General features: G+C 44.0%; 1 protein-coding gene across 1 annotated transcript; it reads left to right on the top strand.

Moving 5' to 3' along the window:
* The first annotated feature begins 19,557 nt into the window (after positions 1-19,557).
* LOC104245960 (ribosome-binding factor PSRP1, chloroplastic) lies at positions 19,558-23,932 on the top strand. Its single transcript, XM_009801673.2, has 5 exons — positions 19,558-20,022; positions 20,424-20,567; positions 20,652-20,918; positions 23,321-23,429; positions 23,530-23,932. Exons 1-5 carry the CDS (start codon positions 19,756-19,758, stop codon positions 23,655-23,657), a joined length of 915 nt encoding a protein of 304 aa, XP_009799975.1. The 5' UTR covers positions 19,558-19,755; the 3' UTR covers positions 23,658-23,932.
* The last annotated feature ends 472 nt before the right edge of the window (positions 23,933-24,404 follow it).

The raw sequence follows: 24,404 nt of genomic DNA, 5'->3' as shown, positions 1-24,404 counted from the left end.
TTGGAGATACCATTCTAGAGGACCGAGATGAGACCCCCGAGGAGGTGGATGTCAAAGATACTACCACCGAGGATGCATACCCGAGGGGATGGTGCTTGAAGATACTACTGCCGGGGATGAACTCTCGAGAATGTACCATTTTGTCTCTTTGTTTCTGTGTAAGGACCCCTTGTAGGCTTTTGTAATCATATGTAAGGACCCTTTGTGGGCTTTTATAATCAAGTGTTTACGAATATAAAAATATTTCTTCAATTTGTCTCTGATGTATGCTATATTTCCCCTCATTTACGCCTGTGAAGAATCTGTACGCATGACTCCACCAATTGGTGCAAATATCGAGCCCAGATGTGGGTATTTTTCTGACCTTTGATCGATTAACACGGCTCCCCTCGGAACCCTTTGCCATTCCTTGGACCGAGCCCGGATTGAACTGATAAACTCGGGTCATTGGGACCCTGACTTCGAGTTGAATGAGAGTAGGGCTTCGAACCCCCAAATCGAGACTTAGCCTTTAGACCCTGCGATAATCTTCGAGGGGGAATTCGCTCGGAAGCTCGAGAATGCAGACCTCCTTTAGGCCCTTTTAGGGCAGTCCCCGAGTGAGAGTTTGCTCAAACACGGGTAGTCTGGAAACTTGTTTTGAACTTAGTACAGATAGCCTTAAGGCGTTGTAGATAGATCTTCGGATGAGGGCCTATCGGGGTTTAGATGTTAACCCGAGGCCAAGCCCATGTAAGTGGAGTTTTAAGCGCTTATTTTCCTCTTGAGAGGAGCCTTCGAGACTGGGTACCATCACGAATCTTGTAATAGTGTCGATGGCCCCTTGGAGAGATCCTCGAGATCGGATACCATTTCGGGACTGGCGATGGTGCCAAATGTTTCCTGGAGGTTGACTTCTTTTTTATAGAGGTCCTCGAGATCGGGTACCATCTCGGGACTCAATTGATGCCAAAGGATTCCTGGAGCCTAACTTTTTTTTTGATGGAGGTCCTTGAGATCGGGTACCATCTCGGGACTCGATTGACGCCAAAGGCTTCTTGGAGCCTAACTTCTTTTTGATGGTGGTCCTCGAGATCGGGTACCATCTCGGGACTCGATTGATGCGGGGTCTTCAACCCTAAAACATCGTATGGTGGGTCGTTGCTGCTCTTTCCATATATAGGGTTGTTTCCGCCCCTTTGGAGATTCCACCATTCTGAGTAGTTACCCTTTTTTCCTACATTAGGCCTTTCATTATTTCAGCATTAATGCTCTTGCCCAAATTCCTGCTTCAGTTCTCTAATTTTGCTGCAGTCATGGCCGCTACATCGGGATCCATTCGGCAGGGAGGGGAGAGTTCCGCCTCTAACCCTCGCCTTGCTAGTGGAGCGCTACTGATGCCAGGCGGGCCTGATTCGGGACATTTTGCTTCGAGAGGGGACTTTTCGTCAGAAAAGTACCCCAATTCTCAGGATCAATGAGAGCATACCTTGAAGTTTACTTCTTCGATAGGAGAGGGACACCTTGAGTTGGTGGGGAAAAGCTGCGTATGGGAGGAAAAGGGTAACATTACAGGTACCTTCCTCGGACGAGAGTATTACGGACCATGTATGATGACCCGATCAGTCGTCTCATGATTTACCACTCTGTTTCCCCTATTTTTGCTTGTTATTGCTTTGTCTATTGGTTCTAAGTGCGTTTGGGTTGGTTGGCTTGGGTTCGAAAAGGTTTTGGTGAGGTTTGAGACACTTAGTCTCTTTTGAGGAAGCTTAAGTTAGAAAGGTCAACCGTATGTTGACTTATGTGTTAGAGAGCTCGGATGTGAGTTTCGATGGTTCGGATAGCTCCAGGAGGTGATTTGAGGCCTAGGAGCGTGATCAGAATGTGTTTTAGAGGTCCGGAGTAGATTTAGGCTTGAATTGGCGAAATTGGTATTTTGGAGTTTTCCGGTTGATATGTGAGATGTTGATATAGGGGTCGGAATGGAATTCCAGGAGCTGCAATAGTTCCGTTGTGTCATTTGGGATGTGTGTGCAAAATTTTAGGTCATTCGGACATGGTTTGGTATTTTTTTTTTATCAAAAGTGTAATTCGGAAGATTTTGGAAAGTTAGGCTTGAATCCGATGCGATTTGGATGATTCGATGTTGTTTGAGGTGTTTTGAAGATTGGTATAAGTTTGAATGGTGGTATATGACGTGTTTGTGCTTTTGGTTAAGGTCCCGGGGGCCTCAGGGTGATTTCGGATGGATGACGGAAAGAATGGAAGATTGAAATGGCAGCTGAAGTTGGAATCTGCTGTCATAACTGCATTTGCGGTTGGGAGGCCGCAGGTGCGACCCCCGCAGATGCGGAAATGAGTCGCAGAAGTGGAAGAAGGTGAGGTTTGCAGGAACCGCAGAAGCGGTTGAGGAACCGCACCTGTGATGGCGCAGGTGCGGGCTAGGCATCGCAGATGCGGAGACTGTGGGGCTTAAGTGAGGACTGCAGATGCGGTTCATGGACTACAAAAGCGGTACCGCAGAAGCAGGATTTTGGCCATAGATGCGAAATCCCTGGGCCAGAAGGTATAAAAGCATTCCTTCACGAATTTTTGGGTCATTCCACCATTTCTAAGTCGGTTTTGGAGCTTTTTGGGAGATTTTGAAGAGGGATTCAAGGGATATCGTCTGGAGGTAAGATTGTTAAACCTAAAGCTCGTTTCTATGGTATTATTTCACGGATTAGGGCTGTAATTAATGGAAATTAAGGGTTAAAATTGGTAAACTAGGGCTTAGTATTGGAGACCTATACTTGAGGATTTGAGGGGCCATTTGTGGTAGAATTTTGGGACTTTTGATATGTATGAACTCGTGGGGAGATAAGGAATCTATTGATGTAAATTTTATTGAATTCCGAGATGTGGGCCTAGGGGTTGGGTTTTGGTTAAATTTAGAATTTATGTTGTAAATTGATTGTTTTTGCATAGGCTTTGTTCCCTTAGCATATTTTGATGGTTTTGCACTGATTTTGGTTAGATTTGGAGCATCCAGAGGCCGATTCCAGGGGCAAAGGCATCGCGAGCTAGAGATTTGGACGGGTAGAGATGATTAATGATTGTAAATATTGTCCTGAGGGTATGAAACCCCCGATTGCACATCGTTGTGCTATATTGAGGTGACGCACATGCTAGATGACGAGTGTGGGGTCGTGCATTGTTGGGGATTGTGACTTAGTCCATCCCGAATGATTATTTTACCGCGTACTTGACTGAAAATTATTTGCTATCATCATATTTTGGGTTGAATGCCATACTTGGGCCTCGTGCCAACTATTTGAACCCTTAGGGAATTTTTGCTGAGATTTCCTCACTGTTTTGACTTTATACTTTAACTCAGTCATGCTATATTCTACCGTTTTCATAACTCAGCCATGTTTACTATGCTTTAACACTTAAAATGATGTTTTAAATGATATTTTGGGCTGAACATCATGTTTTACTGTTGCCTGAGTGGCTTGTGAGATTCTGACTGAGTAAGGCCGAGGGCCCATGTTGTGAGGAAAAACCTGATTACGATTATGAGGCCGGGGGCCTGAGATTTGTATGCCACGAGGTGGCTTGTTGATATGAGGCCGAGAGCCTATGTGATTATACCACGAGATGGCTTGATATTGCGCTTGGGCTAAGGTGCCCCTCCAAGAGTCTGTACACCCCCAGTGAGCGTGGGTACCCATTGTGATGTGAGATATAGCCTATGGGGCTGGTATTGTTCCATATGTGGCCCGAGGGGCTGATTCTGTGGTATTGTGCCCGATGGGCGGTTCTTTATGTGTTTACCTTTCCTAATTGCCTATCATTTACTTGCTTAACTGTTAAAAGGCATTCCAAATAAGTTTTAACTGAACTAAAGTGACTTTACCTATTTTTCACTGTTTTATTGCTTTTACTGGCTTTTACTGCTTCTTTATAGTCTGTTGTTGTGCCTTTACGTGGTTTCTTATTACTCAGTCTGCATTTATTATTATTACTCACTGAGTTGGAGTACTCACTTTACTCTCTGCACCCGTGCAAATTCAGGTACATCAGGTCCTGCTTGCGAGGGTTGAGAGATGTCCAGCAGATTTTGGATATTCACTAGGTAGCTGCCCGACGATTCGTAGCCTAGTGCTTCTCCCTCTATCTTATTTTCCTTCTGTTTTAGCTATGTAATAGTGGAGTAGACTCTTTCAGACTTGTAGTATTATTATAGATGCTCATGACTGATGACACCCCGATGTCGGGCTATGTCTTTTTCGCAAACTATATTATTTACCTTATTTTGGGGATTTATTATTATGATTAAGGCTTAGTCCTATCATTTAATTACTTAAAATGAATTAGGAGCGTGTTGGCTGGCCTTGTATTCACGAGAGGCGCCATCACGACCTGGTCCGGGTTTAGGGTCGTGACAAGTTGGTATTAGAGCCTAGGTTATATAGGTCTCACGAGTCATGAGTAGGTTTAGTAGAGTCTCGCGGATCGGTACAAAGACGTTTGTATTTATCCTTGAGAGGCTGTAGAACCTTTAGGAAAAGCTTCACATATTTGAAATTCTTGTCGTGCGAATTTGTTGATCCGAGTACTTAACTTCTGTTATTCTATTCTCTCACAGATGGTGAGGACACGCGCTATCGGTCAGGATGGACGACCACCAATACCACCAACTGTGGCCAATAGAGGTCGAGGACGCGGTCGTGCTCGCGGTAGGGGTAGAGGTGTAGCCCGCACAACAGCTAGGGCAGCACCTGCAGATCCACCAACCGCCCCAGTTCATGATTAAGTCCCAGTTATGGACACTCCAGCAACACTAGCTCAGGCACCAATTATGCCTATTATGATTCCGGGTCTTCAGGAGGCCTTGGCTCAGATTCTATCAATATGCACTGGCCTAGCTCAGGAGGTCTCAATTATTACAGCCGCAACTACTTCTCAGGCCGGGGGAGGCACTCAGACTCCCGCCGCTCGCACACCTGAGTAGGTCGTGCAGGGACTTCAGACACCGGGGGCACATCTAGCCCAGCAGGTTGCAACTGCTCAGGACTATGTAGTTCCTGCCATGTCAGAGGACGAGCAACGTATGTTGGAGAGGTTTGGTAGACTCCAGCCTCCGACTTTCAGTGGTGCAGAGGGCGAGGATGCCCAGGGTTTCTAGGATAAGTGTCAGAGGATGCTTTGTACAGCGGGTATTCTAGAGACCAGCGGGGTTGCTTTCACTACTTATCAGTTTTCTGGAGCTGCCTTCACTTGGTGGGAGGCTTTTGAGAGGCGTAGGCCTGTTGATGCAACACCCTTTACCTGGTAGCAGTTCTCCATTCTCTTCTTGGAGAAGTATGTGTCGCAGTCTCGTAAAGAGGAGCTGTGCAGGCAGTTTGAGTTGTTGTGTCAGAGAGATGACTGTGATGCAGTATGAGATGAGGTTCTCTAAGTTAGCTCGTCATGTAATTTGGTTGGTTCCAACAGATAGAGAGAAGATTAGGAGGTTTGTTGATGGCCTCACATATAAGCTTCGTATTCTTATGACCAGAGAGAGGGTGACTGGTGCTACTTTTGAGGAGGTTGTAGGCATTGCTCGTGAGATTGAGTCAGTTCGTCACCAGGAGAGGGAGGCCAAGAGGCCTCGAAGATCTGGTAGTTATAGTGGTGCTCTTTCGAGAGTTCAGTTTTAGCACGGCAGAGGCCGTCCATTTAGGCATGCTCAGCCAGCTTGCCCAAGTTATCGTAGGGCGTCATCGGATCATGGTTCTCACAGTTCTCATCAGGGCCAGTAATCACTTAGTGCTCTTCCAACTTAGAGTTCGTCCCGTGCTCCATCAGTTCAGGGCTCTTCTATGCCAGGTGCATCTGCTAGGCATTCCCTTCAGTCCCCGTCTCTAGCACCCGAGAGTTGCTATGAGTGTGGAGAGATGGGTCATATATGGAGGTAGTGTCCTTATCGCCTTGTGGGTTTATCTCAGAAGAGTCAGCCATCGGCTTCTACACCAGTTACTTCATCACCACCCACCCACCCAGCTAGGGGTGGAGGTCAGTCAGCCAGGGGTCGCCCTAGAGGGGGAGGTCGATCAGGTGGCGGTCAGGCCCATTTCTATACACTACCAGCTAGACCGATGCTATTGTTTCCTATCCTATTATTACAGGTATTGTTTCAGTCTGACACAGAGATGCTTCTGTATTATTTGATCCCAGTTCCACCTTTTCTTATGTGTCATCATACTTTGCTCGTTATTTGGATACACCCCATTCTCTTATTTTACCTGTTCATGTATCTACCCCAGTGGGCGATACTATTGTTGTAGACCGTGTGTACCGGTCGTGTGTGGTGACTATTGGGGGTCTGGAGACCCGAGTGGATCTTTTATTATTGTGTATGATGGATTTTGATGTTATTTAGGAATGGATTGGCTATCTCTGTATCGTGCTATTCTGGACTATCATGCTAAGACAGTGACATTGGCTATACTGGGTGTGCCACAGATTGAGTGGCGAGGTTTGATTGATTATGTTCCTAGTGGGGTAATCTCATTCTTGAAGGCCCAGTGTATGGTTGGGAAAGGTTGTCTTCCATATCTAGCCTTTGTGAGGGATGTCGGTGCAGAGACTACCAATATTGATTTTGTTCTAATTGTGAGGGAGTTTCCTGATGTATTTCCTGCAGACCTGCTGGGCATGCCACCGGACAAGGATATTGATTTTGGTATTGACTTAGTGCCAGGCACTCAGCCCATCTCTATTCCACTGTATCATGTGACACCAGCGGAGTTGAAGGAGTTAAAGGAGCAGCTTCAGGAAATCCTTGATAAGGGATTCATTCGGCCTAGTGTATCACCTTGGGGGTGCGCCGATTCTATTTTTGAAGAAGAAGGTTGGGGCACATGGTGTCCAGCGAGGGTATTCAGGTTGATTCGAAGAAAATAGAGGCGGTTCAGAGTTGGCCCAGATCGTCCTCAGCCATAGAGATTCACAGCTTTCTTGGTTTAGCATGCTATTATTGCCGGTTTGTTTAAGGATTCTCATCTATAGCATCGCCCTTGACCAAGTTGACTCAGAAAAGTTCTTCATTTGTATGGTCGGATGAGTGTGAGGAGAGCTTTCAGAAGCTTAAGACAGCCTTGACCACAGCTCTAGTGTTAGTTTTGCCATCAACTTCGGGTTCATATATCGTGTATTGTGATGCTTCGAGAGTTGGTATTGGGTGTGTATTGATGCAGGAGGGTAGAGTTATTGCTTATGCTTCTCGTTAGTTGAAGCCCCATGAGAAGAACTACCCTGTTCATGATTTGGAGTTGGCTTCCATAGTTCACGCGCTGAAGATTTGAAGGCATTATCTGTATGGTGTGGCTTGTGAGGTGTTTACTGATCATCGTAGCCTCCAGCACTTGTTCAAATAGAAGGATCTCAATTTGAGGTAGCGGAGATGGTTGGAGTTGCTAAAAGATTATGATATAACTATATTGTACCATCCGGGGAAGGTCAATATTTTTGGTCGATGCTTTGAGCCGAAAGGCGGTGAGTATGGGGAGTTTGGCATATATTCCAGTTGGGGAGAGACCACTTGCAGTTGATGTTGAGCCTTGGCCAATCGGTTCGTGAGGTTAGATATTTCGGAGCCCAGACGGGTACTAGCTTGTGTGATTTCTCGGTCTTCCTTATATGATCGCATCAGAGAGCGCCGGTATGATGATCCGTATTTGCTTGTCCTTAAGGACAGAGTTCAACACGATGATGCAAGAGATGTGACAGTTGGTGATGATGGGGTGTTGAGGATGCAAGGCTGGATATATGTGCCCAATGTAGATGGGTTTCGGGAGTTGATTCTGGAGGAGGCCCATAGCTCGCAGTATTCCATTCATCCGGGTGGCACGAAGATGTATCAGGATCTGAGATAGCATTATTGGTGGAGAAGAATGAAGAAGGACATTGTGGGATTTGTGGCTCGGTGTCTCAATTGTCAGCAGGTGAAATATGAGCATCAGAGACCTGGTAGCTTGCTTCAGTGGATGGATATTCCAGAGTGGAAGTGGGAGCGAACCATGGAATTTGTAGTTGGGCTCCCACGGACTTTGAGGAAGTTCGATGCTATTTGGGTGATTGTGGATCAGCTGACCAAGTCCGCGCAATTCATTCCAGAGTGTTGGCAAAGATCTATATCCGAGAGATAGTTCGTTTGCATGGTGTCCTAGTTTCTATCATTTCAAATAGGGGCACTCAGTTTACTTCATAGTTTTAGAGGTCTGTGCAGCGAGAGTTGGGTACTCAGGTTGAGTTGAGCACAACTTTTCACCTTTAGACAGACGGGCAGTCCGAGCGCACTATTCAGATATTGGATGACATATTGCGTGCTTGTGTCATTGACTTCGGAGGGTCATGGGATCAATTTCTACCACTTGTAGAGTTTGCTTATAACAATAGCTACCAGTCGAGTATTCAGATGGCTCCATATGAGGCTTTGTATGAGAGGCGGTGTAGATCTCCAGTTGGTTGGTTTGAGCCAGGTGAGGCTAGGCTATTGGGAACAGACTTGGTGCAGGATGCTTTAGAAAGGTGAAGGTAAGTTAGGAGAGGCTTCGTACAACGCAGTTGATACAGAAGAGTTATGCTGATAGGAAGGTTCAGGATGTGTCCTACCTAGTTGGTGAGAAGGTTCTGTTGAAGGTCTCACCCATGAAGGGTGTTATGAGATTTGGAAAGAAGGGTAAATTGAGTCCTCGGTTCATTGGGCCTTTTGAAGTGCTTCAGAGGATTGGGGAGGTGGCTTATGAGCTTGCTTTGCCACCCAGCTTATCGAGTGTGCATCCGGTATTTCATGTTTCTATGCTCCGGAAGTATATTGGGGATCCGTCTCATGTTTTGGATTTCAGCATGGTTCAGTTGGATGGTGACTTGACTTACGATATGGAGCCAGTAGCTATTTTGGGGCGTCAGGTTCAAAAGTTGAGATCAAAGGATATAGTTTCAGTGAAAGTGTAGTGGAGATGTCGGCCTGTGAAGGAGGCTACCTGGGAGACCGAGCGGGAGATGCGGAGCAGATATCCTCACCTGTTTGAGGCTTCAGGTATGTTTCTTGACTCGTTCGAGGACGAACGTTTGTTTAAGAGGGGGAGGATGTGACGACCCGGCCAGTCGTCTCATGAGTTACCGCTATGTTTCCCCTATTTCTGCTTCTTATTTCTTTGTCTATCGGTTCTAAGTGCGATTGGGTTGGTTGGCTCAGGTTCGAAAAGGTTTTGGTGAGGTTTGAGACACTTAGTCTTTTTTGAGGAAGCTTAAGTTGGAAAAGTCAACTGGATGTTGACTTATGTGTTAGAGGGCTCGGATGTGAGTTTCGATGGTTCAGATAGCTTTGGGAGGTGATTTGAGTCCTAGGAGCGTGATCAGAATGTGTTTTGGAGGATCAGAGTAGATTTAGGCTTGAATTGGCGAAATTGGTATTTTGGCATTTTTTGGTTGATAGGTGAGATTTTGATATAGGGGTAGGAATGGAATTCCGGAGGTTGCACCAGTTCCGTTGTGTCATTTGGGATGTGTGTGCAAAATTTCAGGTCATTCCGACGTGGTTTGGTATACTTTTTGATCAAAAGCGTGATTCGGAAGATTTTGGAAACTTAGGCTTGAATCCGATGTGTTTTGGCTGATTCGATGTTGTTTGAGGTGTTTTGAAGATTGGTATAAGTTTGAATGGTGGTATATGATGTGTTTGTGCTTTTGGTTGAGGTCCCGGGGGCCTTGGGGTGATTTCAGATGGATGACGGAAAGAATGGAAGTTTGAAATGGCAGCTGAAGTTGGAATCTGCTGTCATAACCGCATCTGCGGTTGGGAGGCCGCAGGTGCAACCCCCGCAGATGCAGAAAGGAGTCGCAGAAGCGGAAGAATGTGAGGTTGGCAGGAAACCGCAGAAGCAGTTGAGGAACCGCACCTATGATGGCGCAGGTGCGGACTAGGCATCGCAGATGTGAGACTGTGGGGCTTAAGTGAGGACCGCAGATGTGGTTCATGGACCGCAAAAACGATACCGCAGATGCGGGATTTTGGCCGCAGATGCAAAATCCATGGGCTAGAAGGTATAAAAGCATTCCTTCGCGAATTTTTGGGTCATTCCACCATTTCTAAGTCGGTTTTGGAGTTTTTTGGGAGATTTTGAAGAGGGATTCAAGGGATATCGTCTGGAGGTAAGATTGTTGAACCTAAAGCTCGTATATGGTATTATTTCACGGATTAGGGCTGTAATTAATGCAAATTAAGGGTTAAAATTAGTAAACTAGGGCTTGGTATTGGATACCTAGACTTGAGCATTTGAGGGTCCATTTCTGGTCGAATTTTGGGACTTTTGATACGTATGAACTCGTGGGGAGATAAGGAATCTATTGATGTAAATTTTATTGAATTCCGAGACGTGGGCCCGGGGGTCAGGTTTTGGTTAAATTTGGGATTCATGTTGTAAATTGATTATTTTCGCATGGGCTTTGTTCCCTTAGCATATTTTGATGGGTTTGCACAGATTTTGGTTAGATTTGGAGCATTTAGAGGCCGATTCCAGGGGCAAAGGCATCACGAGCTAGAGATTTGGATCGGGTAGAGGTGAGTAATGATTTTAAATAATGTCCTGAGGGTATGAAACCCTAGATTGCACATCGTTGTGCTATATTGAGGTGACGCACATGCTAGATGACGAGTGTGGGGTCGTGCATTGTTGGGGATTGTGACTTAATCCATCCCGAATGATTGTTTTACCGTGTATTTGACTGAAAACTATTTTCTATCATCATGTTTTGGGCTAAATACCATACTTGGGCCTCGTGCCAACTATTTGAACCCTTAGGGAATTTTTGGTGAGATTTCCTCACTGTTTTGACTTTATACTTGAACTCAGTCATGCTACATTCTACCGTTTTCATAACTCAACCATGTTTACTCTGCTTTAACACTTAAAATGATGTTTTAAATGATATTTTGGGCTGAACATCATGTTTTACTGTTGCCTGAGTGGCTTGTGAGATTCTGACTGAGTAAGTCCGAGGGCCCATGTTGTGAGGAAACACCTGATTACGATTATGAGGTCGGGGGCCTATGATTTGTACGCCACGAGGTGGCTTGTTGATATGAGACCGAGAGCCTATGTGATTATACCACGAGATGGCTTGATATTGCGCTTGGGCCGTAAGGTGCCCCTCCAAGAGTCTGTACACCCCCAGTGAGCGTGTTTACCCATTGTGATGTGAGATATAGACTATGGGGCTGGTATTGTTCCGTGTGTGGCCCGATGGGCTGATTCTATGGTATTGTGACTGAGGGGCGGTTCTTTATGTGTTTACCTTTCCTAATTGCCTGTCATTTACTTTCTTAACTGTTAAAAGGCATTCCAAAGAAGTTTTAACTGTACTAAAATGACATTACCTATTTTTCACTATTTTATTGCTTTTACTGGCTTTTACTACTTCTTTATAGTCTGTTGTTGTGCCTTTACGTGGTTTCTTATTACTCAGTCTGCATTTATTATTATTACTCACTGATTTAGAGTACTCACTTTACTCCCTACACCCCGTGTGCAGATTCAAGCGCATTAGGTCCTGCTTGTGAGGGTTGAGAGCTGTCCAGCAAATTTCCGGAGATTCACTAGGTAGCTGCTCGACGATTCGCAGCCTAGTGCTTCTCCCTCTATCTTATTATCCTTCCGTTTTAGCTATGTAATAGTGGAGTAGACTCTTTTATACTTGTAGTATTATTATAGATTCTCATGACTGGTGACACCCCGATGTCGGGCTATGTCTTTTCCGCAAACTGTATTATTTACCTTATTATGGGGATTTATTATTATGATTAAGGCTTAGTCCTATTATTTAATTGCTTAAAAATAAATTGGGAGCGTGCTGGCTGGCCTTATTTTCATGAGAGGCGCCATCATGACCGGGTCTAGGCTTAAGGTCGTGACACCGTGCCGAGGGGTTTTTGAATGTGTATACGTATCCTTTCACGCTGGGCCCCTTGATAGGGTTGTGCTTGACTTCTATCGAAAGTATTAGGTTACCTTGGCGCAGATTCATCCGTCATTTTGGCGGATAGTGTTGATGATACGGTTCTTTGCGGAGAAGGCAGGGCATGAATTTATACTTAGTTATGTTATCAGGCTATACCGGCCTTTTCACCATCGAGGTAACCTTACGATGCCGGTCGGCCACGCCGTTCTTTGTGGATGATGAAGAAGATTCGTTCGAGTATGGACTGTAGATATTATCCCCGTGGAGTTTATGCCATTCCTTGAGAAATGTAATTATACGCGTAAGTGGTACACTTGTGCCTTCGCAGTCTTTTTTAGTTATGGCAAAGGAGTGTTCCGTAAATGTGCTTTCTCTCCCTCTTTTGCAGCAATTTCATGGATGTCGTGCGAGGTCCTTGATCTGCCAAATTGGGCCCGGGTGTTGACGATCCACTCGACCTGTGACGAGCATAAGTGGCAAGCTTGGTCTAGGGGTAAATGGGAGGCAAAACATCACGGTACCTCTGTGCGATCTATTTCCTCCCCTTCTTTTAGTTGGAAAAACACTTTCTCTTTCTATGTATTAACCCTGTTATTGTAGGCATCAGGGAGCTTTCCGAGATGAGGTTGTGCCCCCTTGGAGACGGAGAAGGATCGCTAGCTTAGGGCCTAAAGAATGATAACAATAAGCAAGAGATACCTTTACAGGGCGACAGAGCTCAATGCAAAGCGAAGCTGGACCGTGGGCCCGGAGTGGAAGTATTGGCTGAGCCTGCTGCACCCGTGATTTCTGGTTTTGGAAAGGCAGCTTCTCCTCCGCCGTCGTCTTCTTTTTTCATCAGAGGTACTTCGAGGGATACTCGAGATCCGGGGTCATATGCTTCGAATGATCGTGCCTCGATCGAGCTCGATTCTTTTGGAGCTGAGAGAACTAGGTTAGCAGATGTGCTCTCGACCTTCGAAGAGGCCCAGCGACTTCACTCTGTGGTGAGTTTTCGCATAGGTATTTCGAGTTTTGCGCCTTCCCTTCCTCATTCAGTTTTCTTTTATAGGCTTTCGACAAACTTAAGTTCGAGCTGATCCGCCGTGAGGCTAGGCTACGAAAAGCTCTGGATGAGGAGAAATCCCTTAGGGTCCTTTGCGAGGAGAAGGAGGTCGAGTTGGCACGCTTACGGTATGAGGCGAGTTGGAGCTTGAATTATAGGAGCTATTTGAAGGAGCAGGTAGTTTTTATTCCGAGCAAGTGTGTGTTCTTTTTTCTAGCTCCTGAGGCTAATGTTTCGTTTATCTCAGTTGCAGAAAAAGATGGAGGATTTGGAGCGCCTTCGGAATGAGGTTGGCTGAGCCAAGCACGAATATGATGAGTTAAAGGCTCAGGCGGACGCCCAGGCTTCGATGGAGAAGGGTGCTTTGGCTAAAGCTTCCGCCCTTGAGGTTCAACTTCGCTTAGCTCGTGATAATACCTCGGTCCGAACAGATATGATTACGAAGCTCGAGTCCGAGCTTTTGAAGGTCAAGGCCGAGGTTGTGGATGCCCGGGCTAAAGCCATAACGAGCCGAGCTAAGGCTGACCAGAAGGTGGCGGTCTATTTGAAGGATGTTGTTGATGCTCAAGCTGAGCTGAGAAAGATCCTTGACCACAAAGATAGGAGCAAAGAATATGCTCGGTGTAAGTCTCAGAGGAAAACCCTCGAGGAGATCTATGTTAGGGGATTCGACCTCTCGGAAGAGTTGGCGCGGGCGAGAGCGGACGAGTGTGATGCTCAGTTACTTCTGTCCGTCGCTAAGGATAGCGGAGATGAGGCCGACGGGCCATATCCCCCAGGGGGTGTAGATTTTACTTTCCGATTCTGTGTATAGCCTTTTTTAGAGCTCGTTTATAAATGGAGCTTGTATTTTTTCGTATATGTGTGCATAAGAAAACCTTGCAGTTTTATTTCTTCTGTTATCCCTTTCTATATTGAATTTAGCCAGATGGATTGGTCTTTGAGCTGAGAAGGAATCCTTAGGTTCGTGGTATGGCTTTGAGGCTCATTAAGCTGGCCCATAGGCTCTTACGCATTTGGTCGATGCGACCTTTTAGTATGAGCTGGCGACAATGGCTCTTACGCTTTCGGTCTTAGGCATGTTTAATTAACTATTTTGGGTTCAGTCTCCGAATCGGGTTTCGACTCGAGCTCATTCGACCCTCAAGTTTTTGAATTCATAGCCGGCCCTTAGGCTCTTATGCAATGGGTCGGTATGACCTTTAGTATGTGCTGGCGACAGTGGCTCTTACACATTAGTTTTTGGGTATATTCAGTTAGCTGTTTTGGGTTCAGTCTCCGAATCGGGTTTCGACTCGAGCTCATTCGACCCTCAAGTTTTTGAATTGCTAGCTGGCCCTTAGGCTCTTACGCATTGGGTCGGTGCGACCTTTTGTGTGGGCTGGCGACAATGGCTCTTACGCCTTGGGTCGATGCGACCTTTAATATAGGCTTTATTTTTCCCTCGTTAAGGACTTTTTTAAAATAATATTTTCCTGACTCTTCGATGGTTTAATAAAAAACCTCGATTATGAGTCGTTATGTGGCGAAGATCGAGCACCTCGGGAGGTTTGGCTCGGGGGCTGAGTATCTCGAAGCCAGTGTTTGGGAGCTGACGTGGTCGAAGCTCTTTTTGCCTATGTCGAGGGTAACCTGTTTAACCGGTTCTTTCCGAAGTATATTCGGAGTAGTTGAAGGTTTGTAATTTTATAGCGACGGTCAGGCATACCCGAGTCATGTTAGTTTGCTGGTACAGCCGTGTGACCAGAGTCACTTGTGTTTGGCCGGAGCCTTTTTAGTCCCGAGTGAAGTAGTTCTATATCGAGGGTATTCCTTTTTAGGGGTCTTACAACTTCGATATATAGCCGAAACTTTAAGATCGAGTTTATGCCTTAGTACGGTCTTACAAGTTCTACATGCCTTTGAGGTCTTACAGTTTTGGATGCTTGGTACAAGTATGGTTCGTGCCTTGCTTGAGGTCTTACAGATATTGTTGTTGCCTTTATAGGTCTTATGAGACTGAGGTTGCCCGCATGTGGCCTCACGACATCGGGTTTTGCTAAGTCGGTGGAGGTGGTGCTTGATGGCAGTCCCCGAGTCATCGAGGGTTTCTTGACTCGGGAGCCATTACTTATAAACTTGGTATTGCCTCATTGACGGCTTATGATTTCGGAATTTCCAACCTAGAGGTCATGTGGTATTGAGTTTTTGACGCCAGTCCCCGAGTGTTCGGGACGTCTTTTGGCTTTGGAGCTGTTTTGTGATCTTGTTGTTGCCTCATCGAGGGCTTATGAGCTTGAAGCTCCAACCGGGGGGTCGCATCGTTGTGAATTGTTGACGCCAATCTCCGAGTATTGGGGACGTTTTTTGGCTATAGGATCGTTTTTTGCCAAAAATGTCGAGCTTCCTTGACACGCAAAATGCTTTTGTGAAGTATTCTTTGATTTCTCGGTGTAAGTATACCTGTCTTTGTTGTTTAAGGACTCAGTTATTATATACGGACACGGTTCGTTCGACCGTTTGGCCCGGTACATTATCTTCCTATCGAAACACCACTTGATGTGTCGTGGCTTTCTCTGAGTAGGTGGCCTCCCGGGGGGGATGCCCCCCAGTATTCGAGGTTGATTGCAAAAGAAGCCTTGAATACTTGTTGAGTTTTCTTTAGGTAGCATATGGATGTTGTCTCGTTAAAAACCTTGTCGGTAAAATCCTTTTCGGGATAAAAACCCGGTTAAAGGAAAGAGTGCAACACGTGCTTTTGAAACCTAAGGTCTTAGAGTTGGAAAATGCTTTGGCCGTTTCGATCGGATACCTGCGTTCAGGTCAGTGTAGAATGTAATTGAAAGAGAAATGAGATGGTCATACCTTAGTGTAAAATGTGCTGGCGATGTTTCGAGCTCCGATATGTTTCAGTCGCTTGCGATGAGGATGCGGTACGGTCCCCTGCTTTGTTTAGTTGATGATAGCCGAGACCGTGGCTCGTTATCGCTATTTTACTGTTTGCTTATCCTTCGACTCCTTCAAAGATGGATGTACCGGTGTCGGGGCCACATCGTGCACCTCGAATATTTCCCTCGCCGCATGTTGTTCTCCGTAAACGGTCTTAATCCCATCCTTCGTGGGGAATTTCATCATTTGATGGAGGGTAAATGGTACTGCTCTTATGCAGTGTATCCAGGCCTTCCGAGCAAGGCGTTGTACCTCATGTCTCCTTCGGTGACATGGAATTTGGCATTTTGGGTTGTGCCGGCCACGTTGACTGGGAGGATGATTTCCCCTTTTGTCATTTAGCTCGCCATGTTGAATTTGTTTAGGAGTCTAGAGACGGGTACAATTTGGTTAAGCAGGCCGAGCTGCTCTACCATCCTCGACTTGATAATGTTGGCCGAGCTACCTAGATCTACAAGTACACGTTTAATTTTAAATGTATTTACAAGAAAAGAGATTACCAGTACGTCATTGTGAGGCTAAGACAAGGTGTCGATGTCCTCGTTGCTGAATGTGAGAGCATCCTCAGGTATGTAATCCCGAGTTCTATTTTCTCTGGTGATGGATATTTTTGTTTTTCTTATCATGGACTCCTGCGGGGCATCGATGCCTCCCAAGATCATGTGGATGACATGTTGTGGCTCATTTGTTTTGTTCTTCTTGGCCGCCTCTCTTTCTCGGAACTGATTTTTGGCTCGGTCGCTAAGGAATTCCCGGAGGTGACCTTTGTTAAGTAGTCGGGCTACCTCTTCTCGAAGTTGGTGGCAATCCCCGGTCCTATGGCCGTGCATGTTGTGGAACTCGTACACTAAGTTATGATTTCTTTGCGAAGGATCTGATTGCACAGGCCTGGGCCACCTGGCATCTCTAATTTTACTGATGGCGAACACGATGTCTGATACATCGACATTGAAGTTGTATTCCAACAAGCGAGGTGCCTCCGTCGGCCCTGTGTATCTATCGAAGCTAGCTCTGTTGATGAGTCCCCGAGGATTCTGGCCTTGGTCCGTCCTTCGATCGTTGCGGGGTATGTTACGCCTCAGGGCATTTCTCCTATCTTCGGTGTATAGCTGGTACCTTTCTTTGTTTGGCTTTGGTTTCTTTGCCGGAAGCCTGTTTGGGTATACTGAGCCTGTAGGGGCCCCTAGTTGGTCGTCCTCGACCCTGATCTTTGACTGGTATCGGTTATGGACGTCCAACCAGGTCACAACGGGATACTCGACCAAGTTCTGTTTCAACTGCTTTGAAGCCACCGAGCTTCATTCATTTAGACCTTGAGTGAAGGCCTGCACTGCCCAGTCATTGGAGATCAGTGGTAGTTCCATTTGGAAACGAGATACGAACTCTCACAACATCTCATTCTCTCTCTACTTGATCTTGAAGACGTCGGATTTCCTTGTTGCTACTTTGATGGCACTGACATGTACCTTTATGAAAGAATCTGCCAGCATGGCGAATGAGTCTATGGAGTTAGGAGCTAGGTTGTGATACCACATCATGGCCCCTTTCGAGAGTATTTCCCCAAACTTCTTTAGCAAGACGGACTCGATCTCATCGTCCTTTAGGTCATTGCCCTTTACTGCACAAGTGTAGGCGGTGACGTGCTCGTTGGGGTCCGAGGTTCCGTTGTATTTCGGAAGGTCTGGCATTTTGAACTTCTTCAAAATGGGTTTTGGAGCTGCCTCCTTTGGGAATGGCCTTTGTATGAACTTCTTCAAGTCTACCCCTTTTAGGGTCGGGGGTGCGCCCGGAATTTGGTCGACCCTGGAGTTGTAGGTCTCGACCTTTTTGTCATTGGCTTCTATCTTCTTCTCACCCGATTCGATCCTCTTTGTGAGGTCCTCGAGCATTTTTACGATGGCGGGGTCGGCTACCAACCCGTTGTTGCTTGATCTCTCTGGTACCTATTCGGCTGGGGGAACCGTCCCCGGTGCTACCGTTCTAGGAGTTTTCTGGTGACTTTGCAGCTGAGCAATAGCCAGTTGTTGTGCCTGCAACATTTCAAAAATAACATGAAAGCTAACCTCCCGTTCTTCCCTAGTCAGGGTTTTCTGAGCTTCTTGTTGATCTTCTTGGTACACGCTCCTATTAGTGTGGGAGCTTATGTCGACGTGTTGGGCATCGCGCGAGATCGCGTCCACGGGGATTGGTTCTGGTGCATTCCCAGGGTTTCGTAGTGGCACACCAACACCTGGAACACCCATACCATTTTTCCCGTGGTCCTCAAGATTGTTGTTTTCACCTCCATTCACTGAGTTAGACATTTCGACCTGAAATCGAAGATCTTGAAAAAGAAAAAACGTGAAAGATAACTTGCGTTATGTAGTAAAACCAGCAAGAAAATAATCACTATTATTTTTAGCCCCACGGTGGGCGCCAAACTGTTTACCGTGAAAATGGTAATGACAATTAAATTTGATTTAGTGGTTTTCAAAATACGTGATCTATTTTTATGCTAGTTGTTAAGCAGTTGATACTATGCGAAAGACTTAGAAATAATGTAAGCGCTTAAAAACGAGGTGTTAGCCAAACCGAAAGGTTAGCAATCGGGGCCTCGAGCTTGTCGATTCTGGGGCCTCGAGGTCGATTTCGATGCTCGACTGGGAGTTATCGAGGGTGGTCGATGGAGACTAATAGTTATGCATGAATCAAAGACGGCTCTTTATGGCCAATAATAAGCAATAAATGATGAACTTTTAATAGAACACAATAAATACGAGTAATAAATGAAGTAATAAAATCGAGATAATGTGTTAGAGAGCACAATAATGTTCTTGTGTATTTAGTATGGAGCAACAGATGTTTACAAAATGACAAGGATCCCCTTTACATAAGAGGGGAAATCCCAACATAGTACAAGTGCATTTATTACAAAGATATGGGGATGAGACAGCTAGTTAATGCCTACGATACGGGCTCAGACTAGCTTGACAAACTTTGCTGGCTCTGGCTTCATGCCTAGGGAACTCCCCACTTTCTTTCCGTGACCGTCGGTCACATACTACCCCGACGTCGAGCGTCGATGGCCCTCGAGGGATGAAACCCGATCGTAATTTCGAGCTTTCGAGACGTTATAACGACAAAAAATTAGACTCTCCAATTTTACCGTATACATAACTATAATTAGTTTACCATTAGTGACATAAGTAGAGAGGGCATATGTGACAAAAGGAATGATAATTTAACTCATTTCTTGTGATTCCACCTGAACCCGAGCCATCCTACAATAATTGGACTGCTGCCCGTGTATACAACTGGATTATTTGAAAATTTTCTGTATAAATGAACAGTTCATGTAGTAGTTGTAGAAGATAAATTCTTGATACGAGCGCTCCAAAACAAGAAAATAAAATGATAAGAGTAACAAGTGTTTGCAAATGAAGAAAAAAATATCAACGATGAGCTGGGCCCTCCAACATGGGTATAACGATCAATATTATCCATTTTCTCGCATTGTGATCAAACCCAGACACGTCAACTAGGATATGTGAGAAATGAAATTGGGTTGGGGGACCATACCTAAAAATCATGCAGAGGTCACGTGTCAACCATCATCTGAAATCGGATAACGCATTCTTCTTCTTCTTCAGTCCCTAGCAATATCTCTATTATTACTGTACCTAGCAATAAGTACTGAACTAGCAATAAGTACTGAAAGTGCTACTCTCTTCTGCTTATTCAAAAACCCAGATAATACTAACTGAATTCATCGCCCCGCTTCATATTTTACTATTGATCCAGAAATCTCAAGCAGCTACCTTGTGTAATTTACAAGAATGGCGACTCTTTCCATTTCACCAACAGTTGGAACAACTTTTCCTTGCCCCCATAGCTACCCACCTGGTTCCTCTTCGTTCACTTCTTCTTCAACTTTGTCGCTAACATTGTCAGCAAGTAGTTCAGGGTTTTTAAATTCAGCTTTCAAGAACAATGAAATTAGCGCTCCTATGAAGAAAAAGGGGACAAGATCGTTTGGGATTCGAATGTCATGGGATGGTCCACTCTCTTCCGTCAAACTCATCCTCCAAGGCAAAAACCTTGAGGTTTAACTTTCTTCCCCTTTACTCTCTTATTTATATCCTTAAGTACTTCAATATGAAACTGTTGTTTCCACACTTGATTGATTTTGAGTCTACTCCTCTGTCAGACACTATTACACTATTGTTATTTGCGAAGTTCCCTTACATTTTTAATTATAGAAATTGTGACTTAGGGTACGTTATTTAGGTTTTAAGTATGTAAGTTTAATTAAAGAATCTGATGTCTAAATTGATACTACAAAAAAATTACTTACTTGTTTGACTCATATTCGGAACCCCATTAGGAAGTACAATAATTACTTCACAATGAAACTAGAAGCTTTAAAAGATTGATCCTTCGACTAGAAATCTTGTTTCCTTGCTTAAACATGTTCTATTGACTTATTGTTTTAGCGGAATTACAGTTAACGCCTGCTGTGAGGAGCTATGTGGAAGAGAAGTTGGGTAAGGCAGTTCAAAAACATAGCCATATAGTCAGGGAAGTCGATGTTAGGCTGTCTGTTCGAGGTGGAGAGCTAGGAAAAGGCCCAAAGATTCGAAGATGTGAAGTATGCACCAAAAAATTGAAAATTTATTATATTGGATTTTTATTATTGTTAAAAATTTGCTTGACCGGCATTCATGAACTATAGGTTACTTTATTCACGAAGAAGCATGGAGTAGTTCGTGCAGAGGAAGATGCGGAGTCGGTCTATGGAAGTATAGATATGGTATCATCAATTATACAGCGAAAATTGCGGAAAATTAAGGAGAAGGATTCAGACCGTGGCAGGCATATGAAGGGCTTCGACAGGCTGAAGGTCAGGGACCCAGAATTGCTGGCAGTTCAAGAGGATTTGGGGACACTTCCCCAAGAGGAGGAAGTTGAAGATGAAGAAAGCGAGGGCTTTGTTACTGAGGTTGTCTCTGTACTTAAATGTTTTGCCAAATATATTTTTTCTTGCACTCAATATATTGGTTACTACTGCTTTGACATGGCCTTTCTAGTTTGAGTTAATTGAATTCCTAGCAACAGCAAGGAGATATGCTTGTCAATTGATATCTTCCCAATTACTAATATTCAACTGAGTAGAACATCTTTGATGTGTATTGCCTCAGTGGTATTCCATTTTGGTGTCATGTGTTAGATGTCATTCTCTCGTCCTATTATTCTTCCATGACAGTGGAGTCCGATCGGTGGAATAACATTCTTGTATCACACCCTAGGGATGTTAATAAATAAGTCATTTCATGTGTCAGTTTGTTTAAATCTAATTCCACTGTCTTCAAATTAGTAAGGTTCTTGAAGGGAACAAACTGATAGGTGTAGTAGAGTTTGGTTACACGCTTCAATGCTTCCTGTCAAATGAAGAAAAAACGTTTTAAAATTGTATGGTAAAATGGTTCACCTAGAAAGCATTTGAAATAACATTTAGGAATTAAGATTTGGTTGCCTTTACAGCGGTATAAATCTTCAAGCATGTGCTTTGATGCAGTTGTACAAATTGATTTAGGGGTAAAAAATATGATGTAATGAGTTAATCCGAAATGAGGAAAAAAAGCATTTAGAGGCACTTAATTCCGATTTGTTAGGAATGCCATTCTATAGTCTTAACAGGTGAGACCTATGCCTTAAACATCCTGATTTCTGATAAGTTGTGTGATATCAGATGCACCTGTCCATTTGTCTCCCTAAGGCTCCACTTTCAATTTGTTCCATTTTACACAACACTGCGGAATGTGCATTAGGCTCGTCTTTCCAAGTACATGTTATTGAAATTACAGGATTAATATCCATTCCAAATACAATAAGATTGTCCCTTTTCTAGAAGTGCTTTTTTACTATAGACCTTCTTCCTTTTGTTCCTTTGACTCGTCATATGATTTGTTGATAATTACTGATAACTGCATTATAGGAAGTTCTCTGCCCGAAACTTCTTCCGTTTCTTGTGTTTGTCATAAGTTTCAAACTTCCGAAGTCATTAGCAACTGACTTTATTTGAGGGACCTGATCATTTCATCTTCTAGAATATGACACTCCCCATCCGCAGTTTGACCCTTTTACCTTGAAAGCAACTTTTGTTAATAATTTATCACCAACTTAATTAATATCTAAAATTTTCCAAGGAGAATCTGGAATATTCAAAGAATGGTAGAGAATTGGAAGAACTCTAGAATGAAAATTCTAGAGTGAGGAGCCTAGAAGCATTCTAAAAAGTACAACTCTAGAAATAAGTGCAAGGTGTAATTCTAGAATTAGGTAGTTGGTAACATTCTACCCCCACTAGATCCTCCATCACCACCTACAAATAGAGGTGGTTCATTTGAGTTGTATGTGCTTAAGCAAGCAAGCAAGAAAGGAAGAAGTGAGTGATCAAGTGAGAAGTGTGAGAGCAAGTGAGAAATACAAAAGAGAAACAAAGAGAGGTGCTAGTGTGTGAGTGAAGGAGAAATAAAATTCAAGTGGTGACCAAACAATTGTGCTCAACAATTTTCAACAACTTTTGCCTCTGTTAATTTTGGAAGTTTTCATCTTCCGTATGTTCTAATTTTGAGATAATTGCACCTTTCCACTTAACTTTTCCAAGCAATTGTGTCTAGCAGAATCTTTTAGGATTGATCTAAAACTTTCTATATGGCTTAATAGTGCATGAGCCTTTAAGCTGTCGTGTATGCATTTTCTATACATATGTTGCGCGGACTCTCCAAAATGTAGCCGCACCCGTGTCGATCCTTCAAAAATACACTACTTTTGGAGGATCCGACACGTATCCGGCCACATTTTCGGAGAGTCCGAGCAACATAGTTCTATACTGAAGTTAGAGATCTAGCTTCCCTTTAAAAGTTGAAATCCTCCCACTTCCTGTCAAGTGCTTGTGTCTTTATTCAACCCAAACCGAGTAGCCTGTGTTGTGGCCAGATATTCTTAATCTCTGCTTAGCTTAAATGTCTCGTTAGCTTCCTTATTCACAACATGCTCTCCTTAGATCTATCTAAGTATTGAAACGGTCTTTCATCTCTTTTAATTGAGCAAATTCTTTGTGGCTGCTGTGCGTAAGGGTCCATTTTGGACTCTTGCCTTTTGTGCTTTTAACTGCTTGTCCCCAATCTCAATACTAAACGATGTTCCAAGTCACTAACAGCAATAACTTGAAATATAATGATCTGATTGTGAAGATTTTTAGTATTCGCTTAAATGAGTATTAACAGCCATAATAATGTTTTAGTTATAGGTTTATTGGGTCTTTGGCTAATGTTTCTACAATACTACTCATGTATGTTTTAAGCACAATGTCACACTTCAGTTCATATTTTCGTTCAGATTGTTCGTGAGAAGCTCTTTGATATGCCACCTTTAACTGTCACTGAAGCAATTGAACAGATGGAAAACGTCGACCATGACTTTTATGGTTTTCGGAATGAGGAAACTGGTACTGAGAAATGACTCCTAGTCTTTAAACACAATTTTTTGTTTGCTTCATTGGTCATTTTTCTGTTTCATGTGGTTTATGATTTAGTGTGTTGCTGCAGGTGAGATTAACATTGTTTACAGAAGAAAAGCAGGGGGTTATGGACTTATTATTCCCAAGGAAGATGGTAAGACAAAGTTAGAGCCAGTGGAGGTTGAACTAGAGAAAGAAACGTCGATGGCAGAATAGAAGGAATTGATGAGAAGTGATTAGTTAGTGACAGAGTACATTTACTTTGCATTACGGTCACTTTTGGAGTCAAAAGAGAGAAGGTTTTCTGCTTGAGGATGTTTTTGCACCTATATCATCTTACGGATCTACTAATGTTCAGAAACAGCAAATGTTAATTGAGACAGCGCCAATATCGCAAAAGGAGCTTCTAGATGAATGTAGATGTTTCTACCTTTAAGATTTCTGTAAAGATTGTAGTTATAATTGAAAAAGAAAAAGAAAATGTATGCACATGTTCCTGGACTGAATTTACATCCTCGTATGTGTCTTGACAAGAGGGGTTGCTCTGATGGTAAGCAACCCCACTTCCAACTGAGAGGTTGTGAGTTTGAGTCTTCCCAAGAGCAAGGTGGGAAGTTCTTGGAGGGAAGGATGCCGGGGTCTATTTGGAAACAGTCTCTCTACCCTAGGGTAGGGGTAAGATCTGCGTACACACTACCCTCCCCATACCCCACTAAGTGGGATTATACTGGGTTGTTGTTGTTGTTGTTGTTGTTGTTGTTGTTGTTGTTGTTGTATGTGTCTTGGATCCGTTGGTAAGTAGCCAAAACACTTATCTTGCAAACTTATGAGGAAAATGCATAACTACCCCTGACCTATATCCGGATTCCTAACTATATACTTTTTTTTGCGGGAATCCTATTACCCCCTAAACTTATTTTAAATATAATTATTTGCACCCTTAATGCCGACAATCAAACTCTT

The sequence above is a fragment of the Nicotiana sylvestris genome, chromosome 6 (assembly GCF_000393655.2).
Source record: "Nicotiana sylvestris chromosome 6, ASM39365v2, whole genome shotgun sequence".
In the NCBI taxonomy this organism is placed as follows: Eukaryota; Viridiplantae; Streptophyta; class Magnoliopsida; order Solanales; family Solanaceae; genus Nicotiana; species Nicotiana sylvestris.
The sequence above is the reverse complement of the archived record's forward strand: the minus strand, read 5'-3'. Positions and strand labels throughout refer to the sequence as shown.